The 25,299-nt window shown below is 50.3% G+C and overlaps 2 protein-coding genes across 6 annotated transcripts; one reads left to right on the top strand and one right to left on the bottom strand.

Moving 5' to 3' along the window:
- Positions 1 to 256: 256 nt before the first annotated feature.
- LOC148672394 (eukaryotic translation initiation factor 5A-1) lies at positions 257 to 11,172 on the bottom strand. 4 transcript variants are annotated; one of them, XM_088628124.1, is made up of 6 exons: positions 10,807 to 11,168; positions 8,909 to 9,083; positions 8,709 to 8,813; positions 6,336 to 6,467; positions 5,781 to 5,852; positions 257 to 563 (listed from the first exon to the last, which is right to left on the bottom strand). In XM_088628124.1, exons 2-5 carry the CDS (start codon positions 9,074 to 9,076, stop codon positions 5,790 to 5,792), a joined length of 468 nt encoding a protein of 155 aa, XP_088484250.1. In that variant the 5' UTR covers positions 9,077 to 9,083; positions 10,807 to 11,168; the 3' UTR covers positions 257 to 563; positions 5,781 to 5,789. The 4 variants fall into 4 exon arrangements, with proteins under 4 accessions (XP_088484250.1, XP_088484248.1, XP_088484249.1 ...); XM_088628122.1 differs by lacking the exon at positions 257 to 563 and adding an exon at positions 688 to 2,993; XM_088628123.1 differs by lacking the exon at positions 257 to 563 and adding an exon at positions 3,924 to 5,176 and having other exon boundaries at positions 8,909 to 9,123; positions 10,807 to 11,172.
- Positions 11,173 to 15,614: 4,442 nt separating this feature from the next.
- On the top strand, positions 15,615 to 24,911 carry LOC148672393 (uncharacterized). 2 transcript variants are annotated; one of them, XM_088628112.1, is made up of 10 exons: positions 15,615 to 16,024; positions 17,573 to 17,636; positions 18,388 to 18,421; positions 19,510 to 19,599; positions 20,224 to 20,508; positions 20,862 to 20,953; positions 21,671 to 21,866; positions 22,199 to 22,354; positions 22,637 to 22,724; positions 24,392 to 24,911. In XM_088628112.1, exons 1-9 carry the CDS (start codon positions 15,940 to 15,942, stop codon positions 22,682 to 22,684), a joined length of 1,050 nt encoding a protein of 349 aa, XP_088484238.1. In that variant the 5' UTR covers positions 15,615 to 15,939; the 3' UTR covers positions 22,685 to 22,724; positions 24,392 to 24,911. The 2 variants fall into 2 exon arrangements, with proteins under 2 accessions (XP_088484238.1, XP_088484239.1); XM_088628113.1 differs by having other exon boundaries at positions 15,616 to 16,024; positions 22,202 to 22,354.
- The last annotated feature ends 388 nt before the right edge of the window (positions 24,912 to 25,299 follow it).

Raw genomic sequence — 25,299 nt, 5'->3', positions numbered from 1 at the left:
AGTCTCCCAGTTCTGGTCTTGGACATTTTAACCATCTTCTGTTTCTTGTCACGTTAACGGAACCCTTAATTAAATTTACGTTCTCTATGCAATCTTCCTTCTCAGCTACCAGGGGGAGTTTTACAAAGCACTGGGAAATCAGCAAACAGAATCACATTTAAAGGGTACCGTTAAGACAAAGAAACACCACCGAGAATTAACAATAACAATACAGATGTGAGTGTATTCCCAACACCGCCCTTACAAATGTACAAAAAAAAAGGACAACACTGTTTTTTCCATTTCTCAGGGAATAAAAGTTCAATTTTTAATGGGAAAAAGTTGTAATCTGTACAACACAGGATGCATTTGGGCAGAAGCGCACAGTCCGTGAATTTTAAGCGGGTCAGCTTTGTCCATCCGATCCCAGTCCAGGGTAGGTTTAGGCCCGAGATGTCGGAGGGCTTTTCATCCTCGATAGCAGATGTCGTCCTGTCTGGGTCAAAACTCATCCACTGAGGGTATAGGCAGTGGTTCCCCCCCATCTGCCCAACTTGATTTCTTCTCTCGTTCACTGAGCATCCCTGTTAAAATACGTCCCAAGCGATTCCTGCTGTGTGTTTTTGGGCTTGTACATGCAACACCAGTTAGATTCGAAAGAGAACCCAACCTCTGCCCCTTCAGAGAAATCTACAATCTAATGGTCTCTACCAACCCCTTCCCCCCATACATACTCTACACATACACTCTCTTTAGCAAATTTTCACCCCCTACTACAAAAGACAAGCTCACTGATTTAGTGAACTACAAGATAATCAAATGCACAGTTGATAATCTGAAAGGTGTCAATACTTAGTTTGCAAAATAGAAACAAGCGACCTTATGTAAAACTACAGTGATGGGGGGTTGGGGGGTGAAAATTCACCAATGGAGTCTTTGCTTTGGGGTGAAAATCTCATCCTGCACATGAGCGAGATGTTCCAGTTGAATAAACGCTCCTTAGAACGGTGACTTTGGAGACCAAACAGGGGGTTACAATTACTGTACGTGCTGCTCACAGTTCAACCCACAAGCAGAGGTGTAACCTACTTCACACAAAGGAATCAGAGGATGTAAGTGAAACATACCTGTACAAGATTCGTACAGGTAGTTCTCGGTTTACATGGTTGTGGTTCAAAGCTCCTCGAGAATATATACTACTTCTCAATTCAGGATGAATTCGTTTTCACTTTAACACGCTTCGGTGCGGCCGGAGTCTGGCAGCGTGACAGAGTGTCTGAGACACAAAGCGCCACAAGTACCCAGTTGTGCTCTGGGAGGAACAGAGTCACTTGCGAGACGCACAGTCTTCATCTCCGTGATCTCAAAGTCTGCATTCATCCCCCATCGTCCCACACTAAAGAAATCGATCCAATGTCTTAGCCTGTACCTTCTGCTTACATTGAATTAAATCTAAAACAAGGTCAATAAAACTATGAAACAAAAGAAGCTACTGTGTGGGAAAAAGTCTTAAAATAGAAATTCAGAGGAAAGAGTTTATAAAACATTAAGACGTTTGAGCGAGGAGTTGTTACCCTTGTGTTGCTTGCAAAGTAACATCTGAAGAAGAATTATTTCCCGACTCTTCACCAGGAATTAACCTTGACCCAGCTCCTCGCTTGAACCTCTTAAATCAGCAGCTGCTTTTCCCTGATAGGTGATGAAAAACTTTCCGTTGTCATTTAAAAAAAAAAGGATAAAATCACCCACTTTAACATTCAATAAATAAAACAATTGAAACAGTCTATGAGTAATCGGCCAAAAACCTAAATGAAGAAAAATGAGGAAAAAGTATGTAAAATAAAAGGCTCAAGGAGTGAAAGAACTGAAGAGAGCTGAGCATTTCAGATGCGTATATAGCCAATTCATCTGTGCATCTATTCCCTTAACATTGTACTGAAATTGATCATTAATGCTTGGTTAGAAAATGACTTATTACTACTGTATAAACATATGAATAAATATGTCATGTTTTAATGTGGTAGTGAAATCCTCTATTTGAGAGAAGTCCCCCTCTCCATTAACACTTTCTTATGGGGAAACTTTTTTTTTTATTTAGAATTTCGATTAAAGCTTCAGAAATGCATCTGCCATTTGACTCGAGAGCTACCTGTATTTCTTTTTCCCCCCTCATTTTCCAAATCCATCTTCCCATGAAGTCCAGACTCTTTTTAAAGTTTTAGGGCAGGGTTGTTAAGTTAGGACATACGGTTGATTTCGTAACGCTCGCTCACGCATATAGTGTAACTTCTGATGAGGCTGGCATTTGCAGAGGCATCAAAAAAAAAAACTGTACAAAAAATGGGGATGCACGAAGGAGGTTAAGCAAATTTCCCTGCCTCTTTAATCGGCATTGAAATTTTTTTTCTGTTCAGCCTTTTTTTTTTTCCTTGTGTTCATGATGCACAACATGTAGGAAATGCACACTGCTCCCCCTCACCCACCACATGGAGGCCATCTCCTCCAATAAAACCCCAACCCCCTTTTCCTGTTCGGTGTGCTCAGCCAGCCCTGGTCCCGGAGAGCCACAGTCCTGCGGGTAGTGCAGGTCAGAAGTGATTTTTTTCAAATAAATTGTTTTGGGTTTGACGAAAGGGAGCAAAAGTATTCCATTCTGTTAAAAAGCCTTGCAAACGAGAGAGGCAGCTGCTTGGTCTGTCATGCTTGCTTCTGGTTGCTCAGCAGCCCGTAGATCAGAGGTTATCTGTCCATGTCTTTTATCTTGTTGGGAACTGTCTTGGCTGCAGGTGGCCTGATAAAACTAACATTGTGGCTCTCTACAGTGAGGCTGGAAGATGCCTTCTCTTGTATCCCACCATTCCCTCCCCCAAGAAGTAATGGCTAGCTACAGTTGCACGCCACTTCCTTTGTGCTGCAGCATTTCGTGATCAAGGATGCAGCCTGAAGTGCCCTGGGGGGTCATCGCCTTTAAGTGTACTGGAGGTGTCCACTGGTGTCACTCGCTAGGGACTGGGCTGTAGGGAAGGAGGAGACAAAGGGCACTTCTGGAGCAGTCTAACGGGCCATAGGAGACACAGCCACAGCACATTCCATAAACAAGAAGTATCCAATTCATGTGATTTCCCAGAAAGGAAAGCCCTTCAAGTCTCTGTGGGGGTTGGGAGCAAAGATTCTTACAAACATACACCCCAAAAATATATATACTGTATATACAAATTAGGAATGGTGTGGAGGAGGATACAGGCCAGATAATACAGGATTCCTAACATTATTGGGGGTTTAAAGAAAAGGTTTTTCAGGTCTGTATCCCTAGCTCTACCTGTGTGAGAGTTTGTGTCCCCGTCATTTCTCTACCGTCGTCTCCAATCCATTGCCCTTGCCAAACATGTCTACAGCCCAGGGAGGCACGAGAATAGGCTGGTGGGTAGGGGGTAACGTTTTAACGTTACACAGGGTTGACACTCCTGACAGGAAGCACTTCACCCACCACCTGAACTGTACTGTATTTCCTAGTTGCAATAAATAAAACTCTAAGGCACAGTCCTAGAAGGCAAATCAAGACCCCATTGGTTCAGGGAGCAAGTGCGTGCTATATTACTGTCAGCTACTTGCTTGTGAGTCAAATCTGATTTAACAGCAAATCAAAAAACAGTGTAACTCCCTAACTGACGCTCCCCTAAAATAGCACCGCAGCTTGACCCTCTGTGAAAAGACCTTTTAAGATAACCAGGGCTACTGAAAAAAACAGCTCAACCAAATCCCTCCTTTGCTGCACCTAGTCCCTTAATTACTCCAGTGATATTGTAGCAGGACTAATGTAACAATGAAGGAGTTAAGACCAGTTTCCGTTTCTGGTGTGGTAACAGCACAGTTGTAATCACGAGTCCGACGGCGGTCCCAAAACCACTTGCGGACCCTCGGTTGACTCTACAAGGTTGGGGTAATTGCAGGTTTTAAAGTGCGCTTTATTTCTGCATTATAGAGCATTTTAGAAGCATCGCCAACACGCAAAACATGCTGTGGCTTCCAGGAGCAAAATCCCAGACGTGCCTCTGTCTGATCAGCCACAGCAGCAGGTGATGTCACCCAGGACACGGGGCCACAGACTCCGGAATCCCCACGTCAACATCCATAATGCATCATTCCAACTTCAAAGCTCAATTTAGTCCATATTCTCAAAAGCCTGGAGCAGTCGATGATTCCCGGTGCGCCTCCTTAGTTTTCGAGGGGAGGTAGGGGTTGGTGAGACAGCTATCCTATTCCTAGTTTCCCGGGAAGAAGGGGGTGGGGTGTCTTCAAATTGTAAGTCTGCCATGCGCTTCAATACTTAACCGATTCAGTCATTAATAATCTTACTAAAGGAGGGGGGAGGGGCGTGGCAGACCAGCGGCTCAGAAACACGGCAGATCAGGGGCAGGAGACAGGACACTGGACAGGCAAGACCACACTGATCCGCAATTCACTTTACAGGACTAGAGCCCCGCGCCACAGATTGAAAGGCTACATTGTGAGGTTTTTAACGAGAATCTCGTTGACAGCACTGGGCGGGCTTCAGTGCAGGTTCGGCGCAGGCTGGCTCAAACGACACCTGGGTGGAATCTAGTGGCGGAGCAGAATCACCGACGCGGTGCGGCCATGTCTTTAGCTGCTGAGCAGTGTCTTGTGGCGCTCCAGGACCGGGACAGAGGGGGAGAAGTAAGGGAAGACATGAGGGATGGGCGGGGCAGCGTTGGGAGTCAGGCCAGATCTGAAGACACCCTGTGATCGGAATTTGGACTGACAGCCTCAGATCTAGCAGGGAGGTGGGGAAGCTTGGATGAACACAGGTACACACAAGCCCTTGAAATGTGAAGTACTGAGCAGTGTTTTGCCAGCTGGGCTGTAGTGAGGGCACACAGCCGCCAAGCCATTTTTCCCATATCTACACCCGCGGGCAGTGTGGGGACTGGTGAGGGGTTGAGGGCAACAGCCATCCATCCCTTCCACCCCCTCCCACCCCCGTTTGGTGGTTTTCTTATTTCAGTCTTATATATATATATTATAGATTTTTTTTGTTTGTTTTCTAACTTCACCCAGACGGGCATTTTAAAAGTAAAGGAGGTTTTTGAGAGAAAGAGAGAGTGAGAGAGAGAGAAAGAGAGAATGGCAATACTGAAGTCTTTCTCTCTCGTTCGGGTCCAGTGCAGCTTGCAAGCCCCTGAGAGGGAGACAGAAGGGCGGGGGGGGGGGAGGTGGAAAAGGGAGAGGGGGTGAGAGAGAAGAGGGGGAAGACGGGAAGATAAAATTACGTTTTGAGTGAGGGAGCGTGCCGTTGCTCGGAACGGGGAATGTTATACTGCAGTACGACGATGGGCGCAGACAGGAATCACAGCGGCTCGCGAGTGTATGTGCTAGAGGCAGGCAGGGCCTGACAGGGAAGCTCAGGGGAATCCTGCCCTTATAAGGGGGTGAAGTTTTTTACTATTACTTTTTTTTTAAAGGCATCATTATATGTGTTCCCCATGCAGGCTGAATGAGTTCTGTCATTCACAAAGGGCAAACAGAGAGGTCCGAGGGACTCTGTACAAAGTAATGTGACAGAATCCGCAGGGCCCTACACAGACACCCAGAAAGTCAGCATGGGAAAAGTTTAAGTCAGGGGTATTCAGTCCTAGTGCATCTGCAGGTTTTCTAGGTCTCTCTAAAAAGCATCAGCTAATGAGCTAACACACTCTTAAGAGCTCATGTAGAAAGAAAGCCAGCAGACACACTACCTGTCCTGGATAAAGAATGTACAGTGTAGAATAATAACAACACCCTACCTGTAGTGCCTATTTTGCCATGGCCTTAATGGCAACTGCAGACTCCTCATTCATTGCAGACAGAACGGTGATCTGAAATACAGAAGGAAAGAGTGATACTATGATACTGGACAGCGTGGTTAAACTGCCATATAAATACTGGACACTGAGAGCAAACCAGAGTGCTGGAGTCCCCCCGATAGCGCTGCGCCACTGACCCAGAGCACCATGCAACCGCGGCGCCAGCGGGGAGCGACGCCGTACCCCGCAAGTGTATCAACAGAGAGGAGCATGTCTCAGAGGACTGCACTATTACCCACGATTACAGCAAGCGAGCAACAGAGGACAGCATACCTGAACCGGAGGGAGAAAGTGATTCCCAGGGAACAGGACAACTTCAGTGACAGAGAGCAGGCGTGAGAGCAAGTGACACAGAACCGCATGACTGCACAGACGGGGAGCAACAGGGAGCCGTGTGACTGCACCGATTGTGAAGATTCACATTCCTGCAACCCTTCTAATACAGGCTAATAAACTGGCAGACTCCGATTCCCATGCCGGAGGGGAAGGACTCACCAGGATCTCCTCTCCCGCCTCGAACTTGCTCTCGATCTCCTTGCCCAGGTCTCCCTCAGGCAGCCGCAGGTCCTCGCGCACCTCCCCGCTGTCCTGGAGCAGAGACAGGTACCCGTCCTGGATCCCAATCAGCTGTGAGTAACGGAAGTGAGCAGAGGAGAGACGTCTTTGAATTGCACCTGAAATATACCCCACTCTTCTCCTTGTCAGCTCTGTCCACTAGCCCACACTGGGAGAGAGAGAGGGGGGCAGTGTCTCATTTCTGTCCAGTAGCCCACACTGCCTCCCTCTCTCCCAGTGCCTCAGCTCTAACCACTAGCCCACACTGCCTCCTTCTCTCCCAGTGCCTCAGCTCTAACCACTAGCCCACACTGCCTCCTTCTCTCCCAGTGCCTCAGCTCTAACCACTAACCCACACTGCCTCCTTCTCTCCCAGTGCCTCAGCTCTAACCACTAGCCCACACTGCCTCCTTCTCTCCCAGTGCCTCAGCTCTAACCACTAGCCCACACTGCCTCCTTCTCTCCCAGTGCCTCAGCTCTAACCACTAGCCCACACTGCCTCCTTCTCTCCCAGTGCCTCAGCTCTAACCACTAGCCCACACTGCCTCCTTCTCTCCCAGTGCCTCAGCTCTAACCACTAACCCACACTGCCTCCTTCTCTCCCAGTGCCTCAGCTCTAACCACTAGCCCACACTGCCTCCTTCTCTCCCAGTGCCTCAGCTCCAACCACTAGCCCACACTGCCTCCTTCTCTCCCAGTGCCTCAGCTCCAACCACTAGCCCACACTGCCTCCTTCTCTCCCAGTGCCTCAGCTCCAACCACTAACCCACACTGCCTCCTTCTCTCCCAGTGCCTCAGCTCTAACCACTAGCCCACACTGCCTCCTTCTCTCCCAGTGCCTCAGCTCTAACCACTAACCCACACTGCCTCCTTCTCTCCCAGTGCCTCAGCTCTAACCACTAGCCCACACTGCCTCCTTCTCTCCCAGTGCCTCAGCTCTAACCACTAGCCCACACTGCCTCCCTCTCTCCACGTGCCTCAGCTCCAACCACTAGCCCACACTGCCTCCCTCTCTCCACGTGCCTCAGCTCTAACCACTAACCCACACTGCCTCCTTCTCTCCCAGTGCCTCAGCTCTAACCACTAGCCCACACTGCCTCCTTCTCTCCCAGTGCCTCAGCTCTAACCACTAGCCCACACTGCCTCCTTCTCTCCCAGTGCCTCAGCTCTAACCACTAGCCCACACTGCCTCCTTCTCTCCCAGTGCCTCAGCTCTAACCACTAGCCCACACTGCCTCCTTCTCTCCCAGTGCCTCAGCTCTAACCACTAGCCCACACTGCCTCCCTCTCTCCACATGCCTCAGCTCCAACCACTAGCCCACACTGCCTCCTTCTCTCCCAGTGCCTCAGCTCTAACCACTAGCCCACACTGCCTCCTTCTCTCCCAGTGCCTCAGCTCTAACCACTAGCCCACACTGCCTCCTTCTCTCCCAGTGCCTCAGCTCTAACCACTAACCCACACTGCCTCCTTCTCTCCCAGTGCCTCAGCTCCAACCACTAGCCCACACTGCCTCCTTCTCTCCCAGTGCCTCAGCTCCAACCACTAGCCCACACTGCCTCCCTCTCTCCACGTGCCTCAGCTCCAACCACTAGCCCACACTGCCTCCCTCTCTCCACGTGCCTCAGCTCTAACCACTAACCCACACTGCCTCCTTCTCTCCCAGTGCCTCAGCTCTAACCACTAGCCCACACTGCCTCCTTCTCTCCCAGTGCCTCAGCTCTAACCACTAGCCCACACTGCCTCCTTCTCTCCCAGTGCCTCAGCTCTAACCACTAGCCCACACTGCCTCCTTCTCTCCCAGTGCCTCAGCTCTAACCACTAGCCCACACTGCCTCCTTCTCTCCCAGTGCCTCAGCTCTAACCACTAGCCCACACTGCCTCCCTCTCTCCACATGCCTCAGCTCCAACCACTAGCCCACACTGCCTCCTTCTCTCCCAGTGCCTCAGCTCTAACCACTAGCCCACACTGCCTCCTTCTCTCCCAGTGCCTCAGCTCTAACCACTAGCCCACACTGCCTCCTTCTCTCCCAGTGCCTCAGCTCCAACCACTAGCCCACACTGCCTCCTTCTCTCCCAGTGCCTCAGCTCCAACCACTAGCCCACACTGCCTCCTTCTCTCCCAGTGCCTCAGCTCCAACCACTAGCCCACACTGCCTCCCTCTCTCCACGTGCCTCAGCTCTGTCAACAAGCCCACACTGCCTCCCCCTGTCTCTCCCAATCACCCAGTTCTGTCCAGTAGCCCACACTGCCCCCCTCCTCCTTCCCCCGGTCCTTCTGACCGCCTGCCCTTGTGGCCAGCTGCCGTCCCTACCTGGTAGTCATTCCTCTTGATGTTCGGGACGTCCATGTTGTGGGTGGAGGGGCAGATATCCTCGTACTTCTTGCCAGTGAAGATGTCGATGCCGATCATGTGGACCTGCGGACGGGGAGACGAGGAGGCGTTACCACTGTGTGTGCTGTGGGGGGTGGGGGGGTTGGACAGATTGTGCCGGGGGGGGGGGGAGGACAGACCTTAGCATGACCGTGCTTGCCCGTCTTCGAGGTGGACATCTCGACGATCTTGCAGGGCCGGCCCTTCAGCACGACGAAGCCGTTCTTGCGCAGGGCAGAGCACTGCATGGGGAAGGTGGCGGAGGCCCCAGCATCCCCCGTCTGGAAATCCAAATCCGCGTCGGCCATCTCGTCACTGGCGGAGAGACGCACGAGGAGATCTCACCCCTGCCGCACTGTTAGTGAAACCCGCGGGGCCCTGTGACTCTGTGCACTGATTAACACCGATTCGTGCAAATAGCTGGACAGTCCAAGCACTGTCATCTGAAATGTTGCTAACAGGGGCACTTTTCACCTGCAGCTCAACTGTAAAATAAAACGTCCTTTGACACCAACCCGCACTGCCCGCATCACGATCTCGCTACTTGTCCGTGCGGTAGAAAAAAGCCGTGGCCTTGATTCATGCATTGGTTCCGGGCGAGGTTAGTGGCTTCTGCGGCCAGAGGGGAGGGGGGTCTAATTTAAGCACAAACGCGGCCCGAGGCTTTTGCAAAAATGGCACCTGTTAGTGTTACAGTGCCCGGCGGACACACGCTGCCTTGCAGTGGACCAGATCTCCGCCGCCGCTAGCGAGCCCACCAACCCAGACATTATAGGGATTGTAAAAATAATAATGAGGTATTATACTGACAGTGAATAATTACAAAAACAACAACGAGCACGTGGATCGCGAAGCGGCTTAGACTTAAAAGTAAGCAAAGGGGGGTTTACAGCCAAGGACCGGATGGTCTGTAAAGGCCGTGCGTTCATATTTATAACTGGTGACATTACATACACAACCGCACATTCCCACCCAAGTACTGCTGCGCTGTTGTTGTTATTGTTGTTTTTTTCATTTTGTTACGAAATTGGGGGTTGACGCCACCGGTCGGGCCAGCTCCGTGTCAGCTTGCAATATGCGCATTCACAAGCGCGCCTCTCCCTGGCACGGAGAACACCGCCCCGGTGTCTCAACTCCACGATCTGCAAAAGCTCAGGCGGGCCGCTCTCCCTGCCAAAACTGGGCCAAAATCACAGCGCCGGCGCCTGGGGCTCGGCGAGCCCATTTCTGGAGAGAAAACCGGGAATGCCGAATGAAAAGGGGGGCACGGTCTAGTGGCGGAGGTTTGGCGTCCCAGCCAAGAGCCCAGCCACAAGCTAGGCCCGTGCGCAGTGTCTCGCCTGTCACGGCGCCTCGACTCCTAATGCTGCAGCAGTCGGAGGGACTCCGGAGGCCCCGGTTCAGGGGGGATTCGCCATAGTGAGAGCAGGTTACGACAGAGGCGAACACTGGTGCGCGGAGAAGAGAAAAACCGGGCGCAGGGGATGCGTCTCAACACTGACTGGACCCACAGAACAGAATTCCGTCCTGGCATTAAATCCACGCTGTAGTGACGGAATGCGGGGAGACAGTGCAGGGGGCTAGGTTTTTATTGTAAAACAAAAACAACGGGAAAATTAAAACGAGTGAGCTATTACGACACAAAAACGATATCTTTGCAGACGTGCCCCCTTCTTTCTCTAATCATGCAGTCCCAGCCAGTCGCTGACTGAGACAAAGTTAAGCCCTCACACAGTTTGTTTTTTTTGGGGGGGGGAATTGCTAACGGCCCCCCGGAATTCATCTGCAGAAAAAAAAAAACCTGCAACCCCGTAGTCGTGTTTAAAAAGAGTGGCCGCGTACGTGTTAACTCCAGCAGAAAGAGCCTACGGAGAACCGCCCCGTGCGCGATTACTACGATGCTCCGTGTAGGTAAATATTAAAAAGGGGGCAGTTGTGCACGATACTGTCTCGGTCGTGCGCTGCTGGGGGAGACGTGAGGTTGCATGGTATATGCGCGCTCCCGTCTGGTACAGTAGTCTTCTACTAAGTTACTCACCCAGTCCGCTTGCCCTGCTCACTGCTCGGCTCGCCTTTTCTCTTACTCTCCCCTTGCTCGCTCAGCGCACGGCTGTCCGTCCGTCTGTCCGTGTCCTCTCTCTCTCTCTCCCTGTAGGTATCCTTGCCGTTTCCCTCCCGTCTGCCGTCTGTCTCGTAGTCTGGGCTGCCCGCTGTGGCGCTGTTTTCCTCTTTTTTTTTTTAAAGCCTCTCTCTCTCCCTTTTCTCTGTTTTTTTTTCTTTTCTCGCAGCGGCTTCTCCCAGACGAAACTGTGGCCAGGCAGCCGCCGCTGGTGAAGAGGAAAGTGACACTCAGCCCCTGTGACTCAACCCCGAGCTCCACGCCGCTGCCGACTGCGCAGGCGCGCTCACCTCAAGCCCAGAAAGCGCAGACAAGCGGCGGGGGGCGCGCTTTGCTGATGGGCACAGGTCATGGGTACGCGCACTCCCCCTTCCTCCAGCCGCCACCGCCCCCTCGCCTCTCCTCCCGTTTTCGTTTGTTTTCATGGGAACAGCCTACGCCGGCTCCTCAGTCGGGCTGTTGTACAGCGCCAGTGTTTCGCCGAGTGGCGCACATTACAAACGGAACCAATGGTTCAGCGCCGTTGCATTGTGCATGCAAGCTGCGGATTTCTGGGATGGGAGATGGTGCTGCACGGACGCCAGCTGGGACACGCTCCTCGGGAGCGCGCACAACTAAGCCTCGTTGTCTCCCACTCATTTCTCGTAACGCACCGTTAGTGCAGGGGGCGCAAAAAAATATAACAACCTTTGGGTAAAGCAGAGTTGTACAGATCAGTCAGGCCACACCGTGGCATTGCTTATTTCAACCAGCAAGAACCACAAAGTGACAGAAAACTTTGTTTTCAAGTCCTGTCTTCCAAAGTTAAGGAAATGTCCTCATTTTAAACTTGAGCCTAGAAAGCCACAGAAATATGAAAAAGAAAAAATACAGAACCCACAACGCAGTGCCTGAGATCGAGTATGTAACCTGTTTTGTGCAACAAAAAGCGAGATGCGTCTTTGTAGTGAAAAATAACTGCCAACTCACATATTAACCACAGCGGTGGATCACACTTGCTCTGGATGAGTTTCTGCCATCCAAAAGCTACTGATATTCAAAATGACCAGGTGGGATTGTTTATTATTTGAATATTTAGTATTGCAGTTAATGTCCCCAATTTCCTTTTTAAGTTAAGGACAGGGATCCAGTGAATCCAGTGGATCCAGTGAATTTCAAGAAAATAATTTGAAATGTTTCATCATAAGATGTACTAAATGTGTCGTTATTTTAACATTTCTGCATACAATTGTGTTTTCCTTGTTGGACCAGTTTTGTTTAATGTTAAAAAAAGCTTTATTTAACCCAATAGAACACTCTCTGGGGTTTCAGCATCAGATAACAGCAAGGTGGGGGGCACAGAGTCTGTGTTTTAAATTACAAGTCCAGTCTTGGGTTTGAGATCAGTGCTTGCCAGTCCTGTTCCTTCAGGATCCCTGTGCCTTGTTTGTGTGCAGTTTGAGCTGGTAATTACTCAGGTTCAATGATAACTAATTGATTGCTGATTATGATAAGACCTTCGTAATCTGTTTCTTCACGCCCTCTCTCGTTGCAGAATTACTCTGCCGAGGGTGGGGGGTATGGTTGCGAAATCACTTCGCAAACTCTATCCATCCTCTCTTAAAACGACCAGTCACAGGTAGGAATAGCACTGTATCTAACAGCCACTAAGAGCAACTCGTTATTCTGAAGAGGCTTGGTTTTGGATGTTCTGTTCACCTGAAAAAGGAGAGAATCTGTTCAATGACATGAACTGCTAAATGACCCAACTCCTTCAGAGCCAAAGAAGAGTCTGAAGAAACTATAGAACAAACAGCCTGACTGGCGAAGAGCTCGGCAGGAATGGAAACCAGAAGAAATGTGGCCACTCCAAATCCTGAGAAGCACTGTATGAGATGAATTCTGTTCCACTGGTGGGCTGATACCCCAGGTTGACTGCATACACTGTATGGGATCACTTCTGTTCACGCACTGGCGGTTAGGATATGGTGCTGGAAAGCTGGATTGTCAGCCCACCTGCAGATAAAATGGTTCAGTCGCCTTCCCCAGGTTTTAAAATAAACCAGGGAGTCAAGCGGACAGATCTTGACCATGTGCAGAGCCAGCCCGGTTAAATTTAGCCCCTGAAATCCGAGCCCAGTGACCTAAGTAGGGAAGGGCAGAGCGTGGCCAGGAGGTGGTGGGTGTGGTGGCTGGTGGGAGATGGGTTTAGTCACGAGGCGAGGGGGTGGGACGTCTCCTGGGGGCCCTGCCCGGGCTCGTTCTGGTCTGGCAGAGCAGGCGCCGGGCCAGCGGGCGGGCGACGCCGGTTTCCATCGGCCTTCCGAGAGGCACGAGGGCACGTGGCCTTCCTTTCGCTCTTCTGAGTACTGCAGGAAAAAAAAAACCCCACTGAAACGAAAGAAACCAAAACACATCCCAATACGCCTTAATGGCTAAATATTTCATAATCCGGTAAGACATCATTGCACCAGGCTTCGGCTTTAAATTGTTTTACAAATAAAAGGCAGAAAGAGGTGCGCCTGACTGTGTGGTTTAATCATCCGCTGCTTCCCAGTGGAGAAAATGAGCTTTTGTCTCTTGTAGTCCGATCTCGAGCAATACACCAGAATCACCGCCACCTGTTCTGAGAGCCAGACGTTAGAGTGGAGGTGACACCAATCCCAAATCCCCTTTGACCTTTAATTCTTGGAAGCTATAAAACTTTAAAACATCCTGAATAGGAAAACTGAAATCAATTAACCTGTCCTTAAGAAATCAGTTTGAGCGAAACAACAGAAGACACAGTCCTCCACAGTTTTCAGGTTTGGGAACTTCTAGTTAATGCTGGAGAGGCACAGTGATGCAGGCACAGCATTGCTGCCTCACAGGGCTGGCTGGGGCCCTGGATTCGTTCTGGACCTGGTGTGCTAGCATTGCTTGCCAGTATAAGCTCCTGCTCACCTGCGACCCTGTTATGGACAAAGCAGTTAAAAAAATGGATGGGTAATATTGTTCACAATTGCAGGGTTTATTCGCCTGTGACCAGCAGGGGGTGCCAACAGGTTGTCCTGTAACAATTTTCTTAGGGTACTGCTAATGGAAGCCCTGCTCAGGCTGACAGCTCCGCAGGGTCTCAATCATGCAGTCGTATCCCTGGATCCTTTTCCCCCCCAGTCTGACCTGCTCCCACATTCATCCAGCATGACCCTGACGACTAGCTGAGAGTCTCACATCAACCCCAGCTCCTTGAGAATCCCGATTCCCCATTCTCCCAAGAACCAATTCTCCCATCCTAGACGTGTCTTTAACTCACCAACACCTTAACACTTTTAACGGAGCCCAACTGGATCAGGGCATTTCTTTCTGTGCAGGTCTTAGTCTGTCTGATGATTTAAAGAGCCCAGGGATACCTGCTGCTTTAGACACATCTTTCGGGCATCTCCTGGGGACCATACCTGTAGCCTGTTTCACCTGGCTTTGCATGGACATGGGGGGGGATATGATTTTTGCAGTCCATTTAGAGCAAGGTTTCCTAGATCCTTCTGTTTTGTATCTTCCTGAGAGCACCAGCCAAGCCACTTTTTTAACTTGTTGCAAAATCATGCATTTCAGGGTTTTCAGTCCAGTCTATTTCAGCGAGTTCTGTAATGAGGCGAACCCAGTACAATCCCATCGCTTTGTAAACTCAGAAATGCATGAGTGGGTTGAAACCAAGTGAAGTGGACTTTCTCTCAGCTTTGGGGGCAGGGGAAGGGGGTTGGAAAGGGGACCTTAGAAAAACCAGGGTCTGAGAAATTCGTGGAATTCAAAGGAATAATTCTAAGCGGAATTAACGCGGTGACTTCAGTCTTCCACCGAGGAGATCGCTGGGGGGGTGGTTGATTCGGGAGTTCTCAAGCGAAAATGTCGCATTTTTTAAAATATTCGCTGTTTCCTTTAAAAAAAAAAGAAACCCCTATAAAATGTGTCAGACTGCGTGACCCTCACAGACCTCAAGAGGAGAGCAGCCTGGAAGGTGAAACATGCGGTCGCCGAAACGACTGTTAAGTCATCTACAATGTAGCTAGAAAGGATTTAGAGGACCTTTAAGCAGAAAATGGTTGTGCAACCAATGTCGGACAGATCGACTTGTTTTAGTTCCTAATAAGAAATACCTAAGGTGTGGGCTTTGGGGGTTATGCGAGAGACCCAAGCACAGGAGGATCAAGTCTGTTTTAGCCTTTAATTTACAAGGCGTTCAGCGCATAACTCTCAACACGGGACAGGCTTCAAATATCATCTGACCATTTTCATGGTAGGATAGGATATTGTAGTTCGGGTGGGGAGCTGCGTCAGCATGCGTAGTCTGCAAGGGAACGAGCAAAAGGTTTATTCCAGGCTGAAAAGAGAAGAGAGAAAAAGCCAAAGAAGGCTTCGCAGCCGAAACGTTGTGTTTCCTTTCCTTTTCTTCTCTTTCCACCATGGAATAAACCTATTATATAATAGGATATTGTTAGGATAACGTGCCCCGTGCCACGTTTAGATTTAAATTGAGAAAGCCAGACGCCTTCCTCTATCGGAGCTGACTTGTGAGCGGGATGCTTGTGATCGCCTGGGAATGGAAGGTGTGGCGCGCCGTGTGCCCACGCGTCCCGCCCTTCGCGGGAGACAGAATTATTCAATAAGCGAACAGCGGACAGGAGCGGGGTGTTTCAAACTCCTCCCAGGTTTCCCGCGGCTTCTCCGCCGCTAATAGGGAACCGCTTGGTGCGCCGCAGCCTGCCAATGGGAAGAGCCCAGGTTCAGCAGCGGCTGCCAATGGAAGTGCGCGGATCTTCCAGCGCTTCTGGAGAGTTATGGATAAAAACTTTGCGCCGAGTGGCGAGGAAGGTTTCGAGTGAAGGAAGTTGGTAGCTTGTGAGAGTTGTTTTAGCATTACCATTCAGGGCGCTGGAATAAAACCCCAAAGCCGGTTTCTCCGGTGAAAAGCGGTGCGGATTGGAAATCGGAGCTCTCCCTACCCCCCCCACCCCCTTCTCCCCACACCCCTCTTCGTTTCATGTTCGACTCCGCTGTCGCTGTCGCCGCCGCCGCCAGCAACGAGCTGTAGCCATGAGCGAAACGGAGACTCCGGGAACCCCAGCTGCTCCGGCGACCGCCGAGGACCGACCGCCGCAGCCCGAGAAAAAAGTCATTGGTAACCAGGCTCGAGCCGGCCCGGACGCGTGTTGAACGGCGAAACCCGGCGCGTTTGTTGGCGTGAAGCTCTTGCCCGTCAGTGGGGTTCAGTGAGGGGATTCTGAGTCCCGTTGGTGGACGTCTGACTAGCGAGGTTACAGGGAGGCTTTTGACGCGACGACTCACACCTCCAAACATTTAGAAGCGCCAAAGGCCCCGCTTTAACGCTGAGGAGTTCTCGAGCACTAAAGAAACTGCAGGAATTTCCTGATTTTTTTTCTAAATTAAATGCCGAGTAGCCACTTTGCGATGTTGGTGTTACTTTGTGAATCATGCGCGGCTTGTCAGCGGTCCAGTGTGTTATTCCGAATGATCCTGCACAGGGCTTGCCTCCTTGGTGTACTTGTTTTTTTTTTATGGCCGTTGAAGTTTTTTTACTCTCCTTCGTATCCCTATCGCGTCCCCGTGCATTTTTTTCTTTGTTTGAGAGACTTTTCTAGTTAATCGTCAGATTACATTAAAGCGTATTAATAGTTAAAACCTGCCGGTTAAGGTTTCTAACCATTTTAACAGTGAGTGACCTCTTTCGGACGCAGGACGCGGTTTTTTAATTAAAAAACAGGAGTTTCGGATTGAAGGTAGAGCAGCGAAAGCGGAGCTCATTAAACGAAGCCATGTGTGATTTAATCTTGTGGAGAACATGGATGTTTCACTTTGGGAACGGATAGCTTTAAAGCCGGGCGTGCGGTCGATTTTGCTACACTTGCTTTTCTGAACATTCAGGTCTTTTTTTTTTTCCCCCACAAGAAGGGTCTCGTTCACATTTCTTTAAATATTTCTACGTTAATTTTAAAAAGAAACCAGTGCCGGTAAATGTTGACATGTCATTTAAACGTTGAATCCCTGTGTCCCCCCCTCAGGGCCTGCCGTGTTTAGTCGGTAGATATCAAAGGTCGCTGTTAATGGCTGACGGCGGCGGGCGCAGCCCTGTTCAAACACTCCTCGCCTGGGGTTGTGCCGATAATACCGCTACTCCTATCAACAGAAAGGGCTCAGCTCTCTGGGTCAGCCACAGCGAAAGTCCCTTAGAAAAGAGTGGGGGGGGGAGACGACCTTGACGGAGACCGTCTTCGAAGGCGGTAACACCTTGACACCCGAGGTCCGCGTCCCGTTTAAAAAAAACGCAAAGGCCGCTGCTGGAGGGGTCAGAGGTCATGGGTAACATAATGCAGCACTGCTCCTCTGTTGGCAGAATGCCCACAGGCTTGCTCCAACGGATCTGGGGACTGTGGGACGTTCTGGAGGTGTTTCTTGTTAGAAACCGGGAGCGAGGGTGTATTTAACCCGTTTTCAGATCGAAAAAATAATGGTGAATGGAAGTATGAAATCCATAGGGAAGTCTCCTTGATCTTTTCTAACCCGCCCCCAATTAGCACCATTCCTGACCTGAGTGGTGAATGATTGCTGGACAGTGCAGGATTGTGTGTGTGTGGGTGTGGGTGGGGAGTGTTGTTAACCGCTGTTTCGTCCAGCTCATTGATTGGAGCGCTGGGGTTTTGTCTTGCAGCGACGCAGGTGCAGGGCACAGTGAAGTGGTTCAACGTGCGCAATGGCTACGGATTTATTAACAGGTAACCATTCCCATCCCCCACCCCCCCACCCCCCTCGGGCTCCGGTTCCCAGGTTCACCACAGCGGCGGTAAGCCCGCGCTGCTGGGTCTCGCTAGGATTCGGGGTCCCTTTTTAAATACGGGACTTCATCTTTCCCCTTTTCCCGGGACGGCGTGTGCAGCTCAAATCTCGGCAGCTGCTAAAACCTGGCATGGACCGAGCTGCTATGCATTTGGAGCCTAAAGTGCCATGTAGGTGTGGACTCCCTGGCCTGGCTGCGCTCGGGAATGATGGGGGGGTTCAGTCTGTCCCTGTGTAGTGAGCTTGACCGGGGTTGTCTGTTGACTTGAAGCAGTGTGGGAATGTTATACTGCAGCCTTGTGGGTATCACCCTGTCCTTTTTGCTCCCGTTTTTTCCAGTTGACGGCTTATTCCTCAAGGTTGAAGGACAAGGTTTTGAGTGGAGGCCATTTTGCCCCCACCTTGCGTGTGAAATTGCTAGGTTCTTCTCCACGTGTGGGCTCTTGAGCCCTATGGTAGTTTTGTCCCAGAGGCCGTCCCCTGCTCCTCTTGATGTAAAGAATGCATCTTTTAGCTTTCACCTGAGATTCCCACCAAAACACTACTGAGTCGGGATCACCCTGACAGAAGTGTTGGGTAATGGGCTGAATGCATTCCTGAGATTTCTGGTTGAGAGCTGGGAATGCACTACTGGTGATGTGCATCTGATGCGCTCCAGTATGAGTAACCTTCTCTCTCTCTCTGCTGCAGGAATGACACCAAGGAGGACGTGTTTGTCCATCAGGTGAGGTTTTCTGAGACGGGAAGCCCTGTTCACCCTGACAAGTTTGACATTTTGCCTATTGCAACAGCAAACAATTACCTCTGACTGTGTTTGTGGTATTATTGTGGCTTTTGGTATCTTGCCTACTCAGTTTTTATTTGCATTTAACATTAAGTGAAGGGTTTACAGCACATTTATCTTTCAAAATAAAAGAGCAGCATAGTCCGTGAAATGTGCAGTAACATGAATTCTAGTATAATTGACACCTGCATAGCTGCATTACTGTTATCGGTTACATTTTGGGGTATAATTAAACTATCCAAAGCTTGATTGGCACAAAGAAGGGAGAGAGCTGTGCAGCGTCCCAGTACAGAAACTAAGAACATGGATGAGGAGGTCAGGCCTGCAATGTAAGTCCCGAGTGGTCACCAGGTCTTACAGAAAAGATCAGATCTCAAGTGGAGATCATGTCATTGTTTCCGAGGTAAAATACAGCTACATGAAAACCATATTTTAATTGTCCAAACCTTGGGAGACCACTCAAGATTTAAGTAGACATAAGATGGAAGAGGTTCCATGGATCAACCCGTAAAAGCATTCTCATGTACTTGTTCACCTTGCAAGTTGTTACTAGGACCTCCATTCATCTTCTAAATTGGGTGAGTATGTGATAGTTTTTCCTGTTGTCAAGATCCTGGTCCTGCAATTGTTACAATTTGGCAAGTAAGTATACTACAGTACTTTCCCCATCCTGATTCCAGTCAGCCCAGTGTCTGACAGCTTTCAGTGTAGCTAGCCTTTCTGTATCCTGATTGAAGAATGAAGACATTTTTGATTATGATCTCCGAAAGATGTTTTCACATTAGGAGTGAGTTCTAGTGTAATAATGACACTTCCAGAATTGACAACTGCATAGCTTTGTTACCAGGTTATCAGTTACGTTTTGGGGTATAATTAAACAATCGAGGGCTTGTCTGACACAAACAAGTGGACACTGGACATTGAGAACAAGGAATGGCAAGACCTTCTCTAAACTGTGATCCTAATTCCTGCGAGCCTGGTCAGATGTCGGAGGATCTTAACTTCAAACAATGTTTCTTCCCCTCTAGACGGCGATCAAGAAGAACAACCCTCGTAAGTATCTGCGCAGCGTGGGCGACGGGGAGACGGTGGAGTTTGACGTAGTGCAGGGGGAGAAGGTAGGATACTGGGGGGTTCTGTGTTGAAATGGGGTGTCCTGTGAGTGTGTTGTGTGTGTGTGAGCACTCCAGTGTGGAGTGACCATCAGCTCTGTTTCATAATAGGCTTCCTTTGGGTAATGACTCTTGCAGTTCTAATTGTTTGGCTCTATTGAAAGCCAAAAGGAGACATCACATGCTGCTCTGTCCTTAAAATCCTTTCCGGCTTCTTTGTATAATAGCAAAAACCTTATAGGTATGATATTGAAAGCACTACTCTAGTGGACTGTTTCTAGATGAATTGTGAACTTGCATTTTAAATTCAAATCAAATTTTGCAGTTTGTTCAGAAATAAGAGCAGGCAGATGAAGTAGCTTTATAAGATCCAAATAGAAAAGAGCACAAGAGATGAAAGACGGAACAACAAGGGCTCCTTACTTGTTAAACAGGTTGTTAGTATCTTGGTGATCTGCAAATCTCAAGCCATTTCTAGAAGGGTGTTATAGAGCCAGTTTCTACACTCTGGCTAGATGGTTTGTTCCAGACACCCACCACTCTTTGTGCAAAGAAGCAGCCATCGTGGTTTCCTCCAGAGTAATGGCAAGTAAAATTCTCGCCGTCTTCCTTCCTCTCCCTCTCTCCCAGGGTGCCGAAGCGGCCAATGTGACCGGGCCGGGGGGCATCGCAGTGAAGGGCAGCCGCTACGCCCCCAACCGTCGCCAGTTTCGGCGCCGCTTTTTCCCACGGGCCCCGCGGGCAGCTGCGGCCAATCAGGTGGAAGGGGCCGGCCCCGCCCCGGCAGCTGGCCCCGCCTCCGAGGGGGAGGGGACGGGCGATGACGCCGCCCAGCAGCCGCCGGGCCCCCCCCGCCGGAGGAGGCCTTTCTTTCGTCAGAGGTTCCCTCGGCGCCGGCCAGATGCCCAGCAGGGGGTGAGCCAGTATTCCCGTCGACTCCCAATCCGGGTCCTTCAGGGCTGCGCTGGTTTTACCCAATGCCCCAAGCTGGCTTTTAGCAGGCAGCAAGCGTTTGAGATGTTTGCTGCCTGCTGCAGCGTGGATGTCAAGCACGTTCGTTCTAAATACCCCGTCTGCAGGTTTCGGACAGAAACGCGACGGTGGTCATTCTCGGCAGGTGGCTGGAGATGAACACGCTGGGGAGTCTGTATTAACCGGGTTGGGGGGGACAAGCAATTGCCACAGTCCGCTCACCTGGCTGGAAGGCAGAGGTCTGCACCCTGCTCGCGCGGAGCTGCGGTGATGCCTTATTTCTGCCCTGCCACTAGGTGGCGGCGGCGGAGGAAGGGGAGGTGCCAGAGGGAGACCCGGCGGCACAGCAGAGGATTCCACGGCGCAGGTTCAGGCCCCCCTTCCGGAGGTACGTGCCCGGCTGCTGGCGGTAAGCGGGGGTGGTCCATGAACTTGAAGCGGTGCGGGAGCATTATACTGCAGCCTCGTGGGTATCGCAGTGTCCTTTCGGCTCCCGGTTACAGTCGACTGCTTGTTCCTCAAGGTTGAAGGACATAAGGTGTTCTGGGAGAAGGCCATTTTGCCCCCGCCTTGTGTGTGAAAATGCAAGGTATTTCTCCAAGTGTGCTCTTCAGCCCTGTGGTAGTTTAGTTCCAGAGGCCTCCCCCTGCTCCTCTTGACGTAAAGAATGCATCTTTTAACTTTCACCTGAGATTCCCAGCGAAACATGACGGAGTGGGATCACTCACTCACTGAGTTGCCTGCAGGTCCCCCAGGACAAGGGCCAGGTGTGTCTTCTACAGCACTGACACACAGCTCAGATCGTCCAGGACCGGAATCCAGCAGGGTTTTAATAGGTCTCGAAATCAACAGCCCGAGACGCTGGAGACGTGTTCCAGCTGTTTGTTGGAAGAGTCCAATTGGTATTGGTTTTGACTCCACATTGCCAGTCCTTCGGAGCCAGAGGCTCTTCCTCTGTAATTGGCCTCCTTCTGGGATGAAGGGAATCAGGATTGGACACAGGGTGAAGGCAGTGATCTCCTGGGTGCGGCCTTCCCTGTCTTGGTGGTCCGATGAAAGCCGGGGGGGTTTAAAGGGATCCTGCAGCTCCTCTGTTCTCCTGCAGGCCGTTCCGCCCCCGCCAGCCCGCTGGAGGGCAGACGCCAGGGACAGAGGGGCAGCCGGAGGGCCAGGCGCCCGGCCAGCAGCCGGAGGGCCAGACGGGGGAGCAGACTGACGCGGCCCAGCCTGCCCAGGCCCAGAGACCGCGCCGGCAGTTCAGCCGCCGGAGGCAGAGGGCTGCCGACCAGACGGCGCCAAAGGTGATTCCTCCTTTCTCTGGCTCTTCCGTGACTTGTGTGCGCTCCTGTGCTTTCCCCCTCTCGCTGAGCCTGGGTGATGCCACCCGGGTGGTTGTTTCGAGGGAACAGCAGGAGACCCTTAAAATGGGTACAGTAAGATCTGGCTGTGGTTGGTGGCATCATTGTTGAGGATTGAGTGCAGGCAGCCCTGTCCATTGGTCAGTATAGATACACTGGTGACATGAGGGGGACCTGTCCTGGGGTTGAGGAATACTGCCCTCGCGTGAGCCTGCTGTCAATATCCTTCTTCCAACAGCAGTCGGTATCTAAACCCTATTGGCATTCCATCCTAGCAGGAGGTGGCGGAGAAACCCGCTGCTGAGCCTGGCTCCCCAGTCCAGACAGCCAAGGAGGTGGACGGCCAATCATCCCCCAAAGACACCCCCTCATCACCCAAATCTCCGCCTCCGCTGCCACCAGAGTCTCAGGATGACGAGCCTGCTGTGGAGGTAAGAGGCTTTGGGGGGGGTGACTGACTCGCTTTGGGGGGTGACCAACGGTTGAACTCTGAATTTATATTGTTCCAGGTCTTTTTGGGAATTGATCATTTCGTGACGACCTGTTAAAATAGGCCTCTCCAGGAAACCTCAGATCTAGAACAAATTCAGTTCCTTTAAAGGTTCAGGAGATGCTGGTGTTAAATGATGAAGGACTAGCTTGCTTTTGAAATGTGGCCACACTGTATTATGCCACCTGGTGGTCAGTGGTCTGTTCTCCCCTGTCCTCCCTAGACGCCCGCCCCTGAAGCGGACTCTACAGCCGTACCTGCGCCGGAGTGACGCCTCTGTAGACCCCAGGACGGTGTGCCCCTGGACAGTGGTGAGAGCATGGGGGGGCTTTTGGATGCTTGAGTGTGTGGGGAGGGAAGAGCAGCCCCCCAGCAGCATTTAATCAGTGATTCTCGGCACCTCCCAGCTCCTGAGACGAGCACTGGCGAACCGAGTTTCGCCAAGTTGCCCTCTGATTGCAGGACGATTCAAGTAGAGGTTCCTAGGTAATGATTTCACCTGAACTGGCTTGAAAGAGGCCTGCTACACTGGTTTATGACCCTTTCACCTTAAAGGGGACCTGCAACCCTATTTTTATACTTTGGGGTTAGAAAGAATTGGCATTGAGTCCATGTCAAAGCACAGTAAAAGTAAAATGGACACTAACTTGTATTACTGAGCCTCCAGTTTTCATCACTAAATAGATTATATTTCCAGGTATGCGCAGCACCATGTTCTACGATTTAGAACGAGGTAACACAACGTCCAGTGATGTGTTGTGACCTTATTGCAGTGTAAACAAGAAAGCTTGTGAATAGATCTCGTTTGATCCAATAGAAATAATGCTTTTGATTGAAATGTTCTTGCTGACAATACACTCATACCCCAGTATCCGAACCCAATTCAATCCTGAAAATCTGTTTGAAACGTGGGAAATCGTAAATCGAAAATAAATTATTTTTCTTATGGATAAAATTCCACCCTATTCCAAACCGGAGGCAAGTTCACTCAAAGACCACCCTAAACATACAGTATAATACCTTACAGACCATTATAGTAAGCTTAGTGAACAATGCTGTTCTACTCGAATAGGCCAGCAGTAGCTGTGAAATAATGAATATCATTCACGTTTTTCATTCTTTCATAACGGATCGCTTTCCAAGCAATCGGCTAGAACCATGTACATACTGTTGTCGGCTGTAATGCTAAAGAATATTTTTCTCTTCCTTAGAGCCCGTAATGAACGGCAACTGCAAAACAAGCACAAAAACACTTTGAAAAGGGGAGCACAAGTTTTCGCTGTGATTGTAAATGAAGGACTGCCGTCTCACAGCATCCTTAACCACAATGCGTTGCACCCGCGCAGAAACAAGCAGCAGTTCGGTGGCGCTGAGTTCAGATGGTTCTTGGCCAAAATCGGTTACTTTCGAACTTCAAAGTTTGGATGAGCGAAATTTCGTTCTTATAACGAATTACAAGGTACAAATTCTTCATGTTCAGATGAGTGAAAATTTCATATACCGGACATTCTTATACTGGGGTGCGAGTTTATTTAACTCTGCCTGGAGATCATGTTGGAACATTTCTGCGGTGAAATGTCTGCTGTACAGCCTGTACCCTTACTCGCTTCTTCATCACATTACATTAGGCATTACAGGGACTAGTGAGCAGGAAGGGCCGCGTCATGTCCCAGTTCATGGGAGCTCTGGCCCGTGGCGAGACCAGAGGTTTGTCACAACATGGCAACTTACGGTACATTGTGTGCTTAATTTGGAACTTGGAAAATTTTTCCCATATTGCTAATGAATTTGTCTCCAAGATTTAAGAACCAGTCTAAGAAATTGGGACTGCAGTTCCCCTTTAATTATAAGTTGACTTTTTTTTTTTGCACCCATGTCCCCATGAAGAAGTCAAACCCCTGTCTAGCCTGTTCTCATGAAGCCGACTGGGCAGAGACGGCACACCCCTCACTATCTCTCTCACTCTCTCTCTCTGCAGGTCCAGGGTGGGGTGTCCTGCTCATGGAGGCCCTCTCACACCTGCTGGGAGCACTACTGCACCCTCCCCTCCTCCCTCGTCCGACAGCACGCCAGCTTGGGGAAAACGGGGGGATAATAGAGGGGGGAGGAATTGTACTTGCAGCACAATGAAAACTGCACTGACGCCCAAGTCTTTAAACATTCCCATGGCTTATCGGGAAAGGCCCGGTGAAGGATGGAACCAGCCATGATTTTTTGGCAGTTTTAATTTGTGGAATAAGTGTGGGGTGGGGGGGGGATTAAGGAAAGAGAATGGGGACAGAAAGGGGTGTAAGGTCTGGTTTCCAAGGTTGGGGAAACCAAGCTACGCTCCCTCCCTGCATTCTCTCCCAGCAATCGTAGCTTGTGCTGGTTTACAATGCGCTTTTGTTTCGTTTGATTTCGTTGGCAAAATGAAACTTATTTTGGAATGTTCCAATGCACTTTTTTGTGGGCATCATGTGCAATTAAAGTTCAGTAAACCAAAGACTGCAAAGCAACCCATCTGCCTCCCTGTTTGTGTGAACCCGCCTGAACCAAGGCCAGCTTGATTTTCCCTGAGCTGAAGATGTTGGGCTGTTGGCACTCGGCAGTTATCTCCCAGGATTTCCACCTTCACAGAGCTTCCAGTTCATCCTTTAAAAAATGATGCATTCAGCTGGGAAGGTTGAGTGCCTTTCCATCCTGACCGGGATGGACCCCTACTCTTGTGGTTTTTGCCCCCTTAACACAGGGATGGACAGTCCTGCTCCTGGCAGACTGGGATGTCTTACAGAGCTTCAATCTAGCTTGGCTCTTGCCCTAAATCCTCCTCAATCCGTTTGCTTTAGGCTTAATTCCTCCCAGCCTTTTAGGTGCTGGTGCTTCAAAGACGTTTGCAAGACCTGC

Source organism: Lepisosteus platostomus, chromosome 4 (assembly GCF_059453375.1).
Source record: "Lepisosteus platostomus isolate fLepPlt1 chromosome 4, fLepPlt1.hap1, whole genome shotgun sequence".
NCBI lineage: Eukaryota > Metazoa > Chordata > Actinopteri > Semionotiformes > Lepisosteidae > Lepisosteus > Lepisosteus platostomus.
Note: the sequence above shows the minus strand (reverse complement) of the source record. Positions and strands in the feature narration are given on the sequence as shown.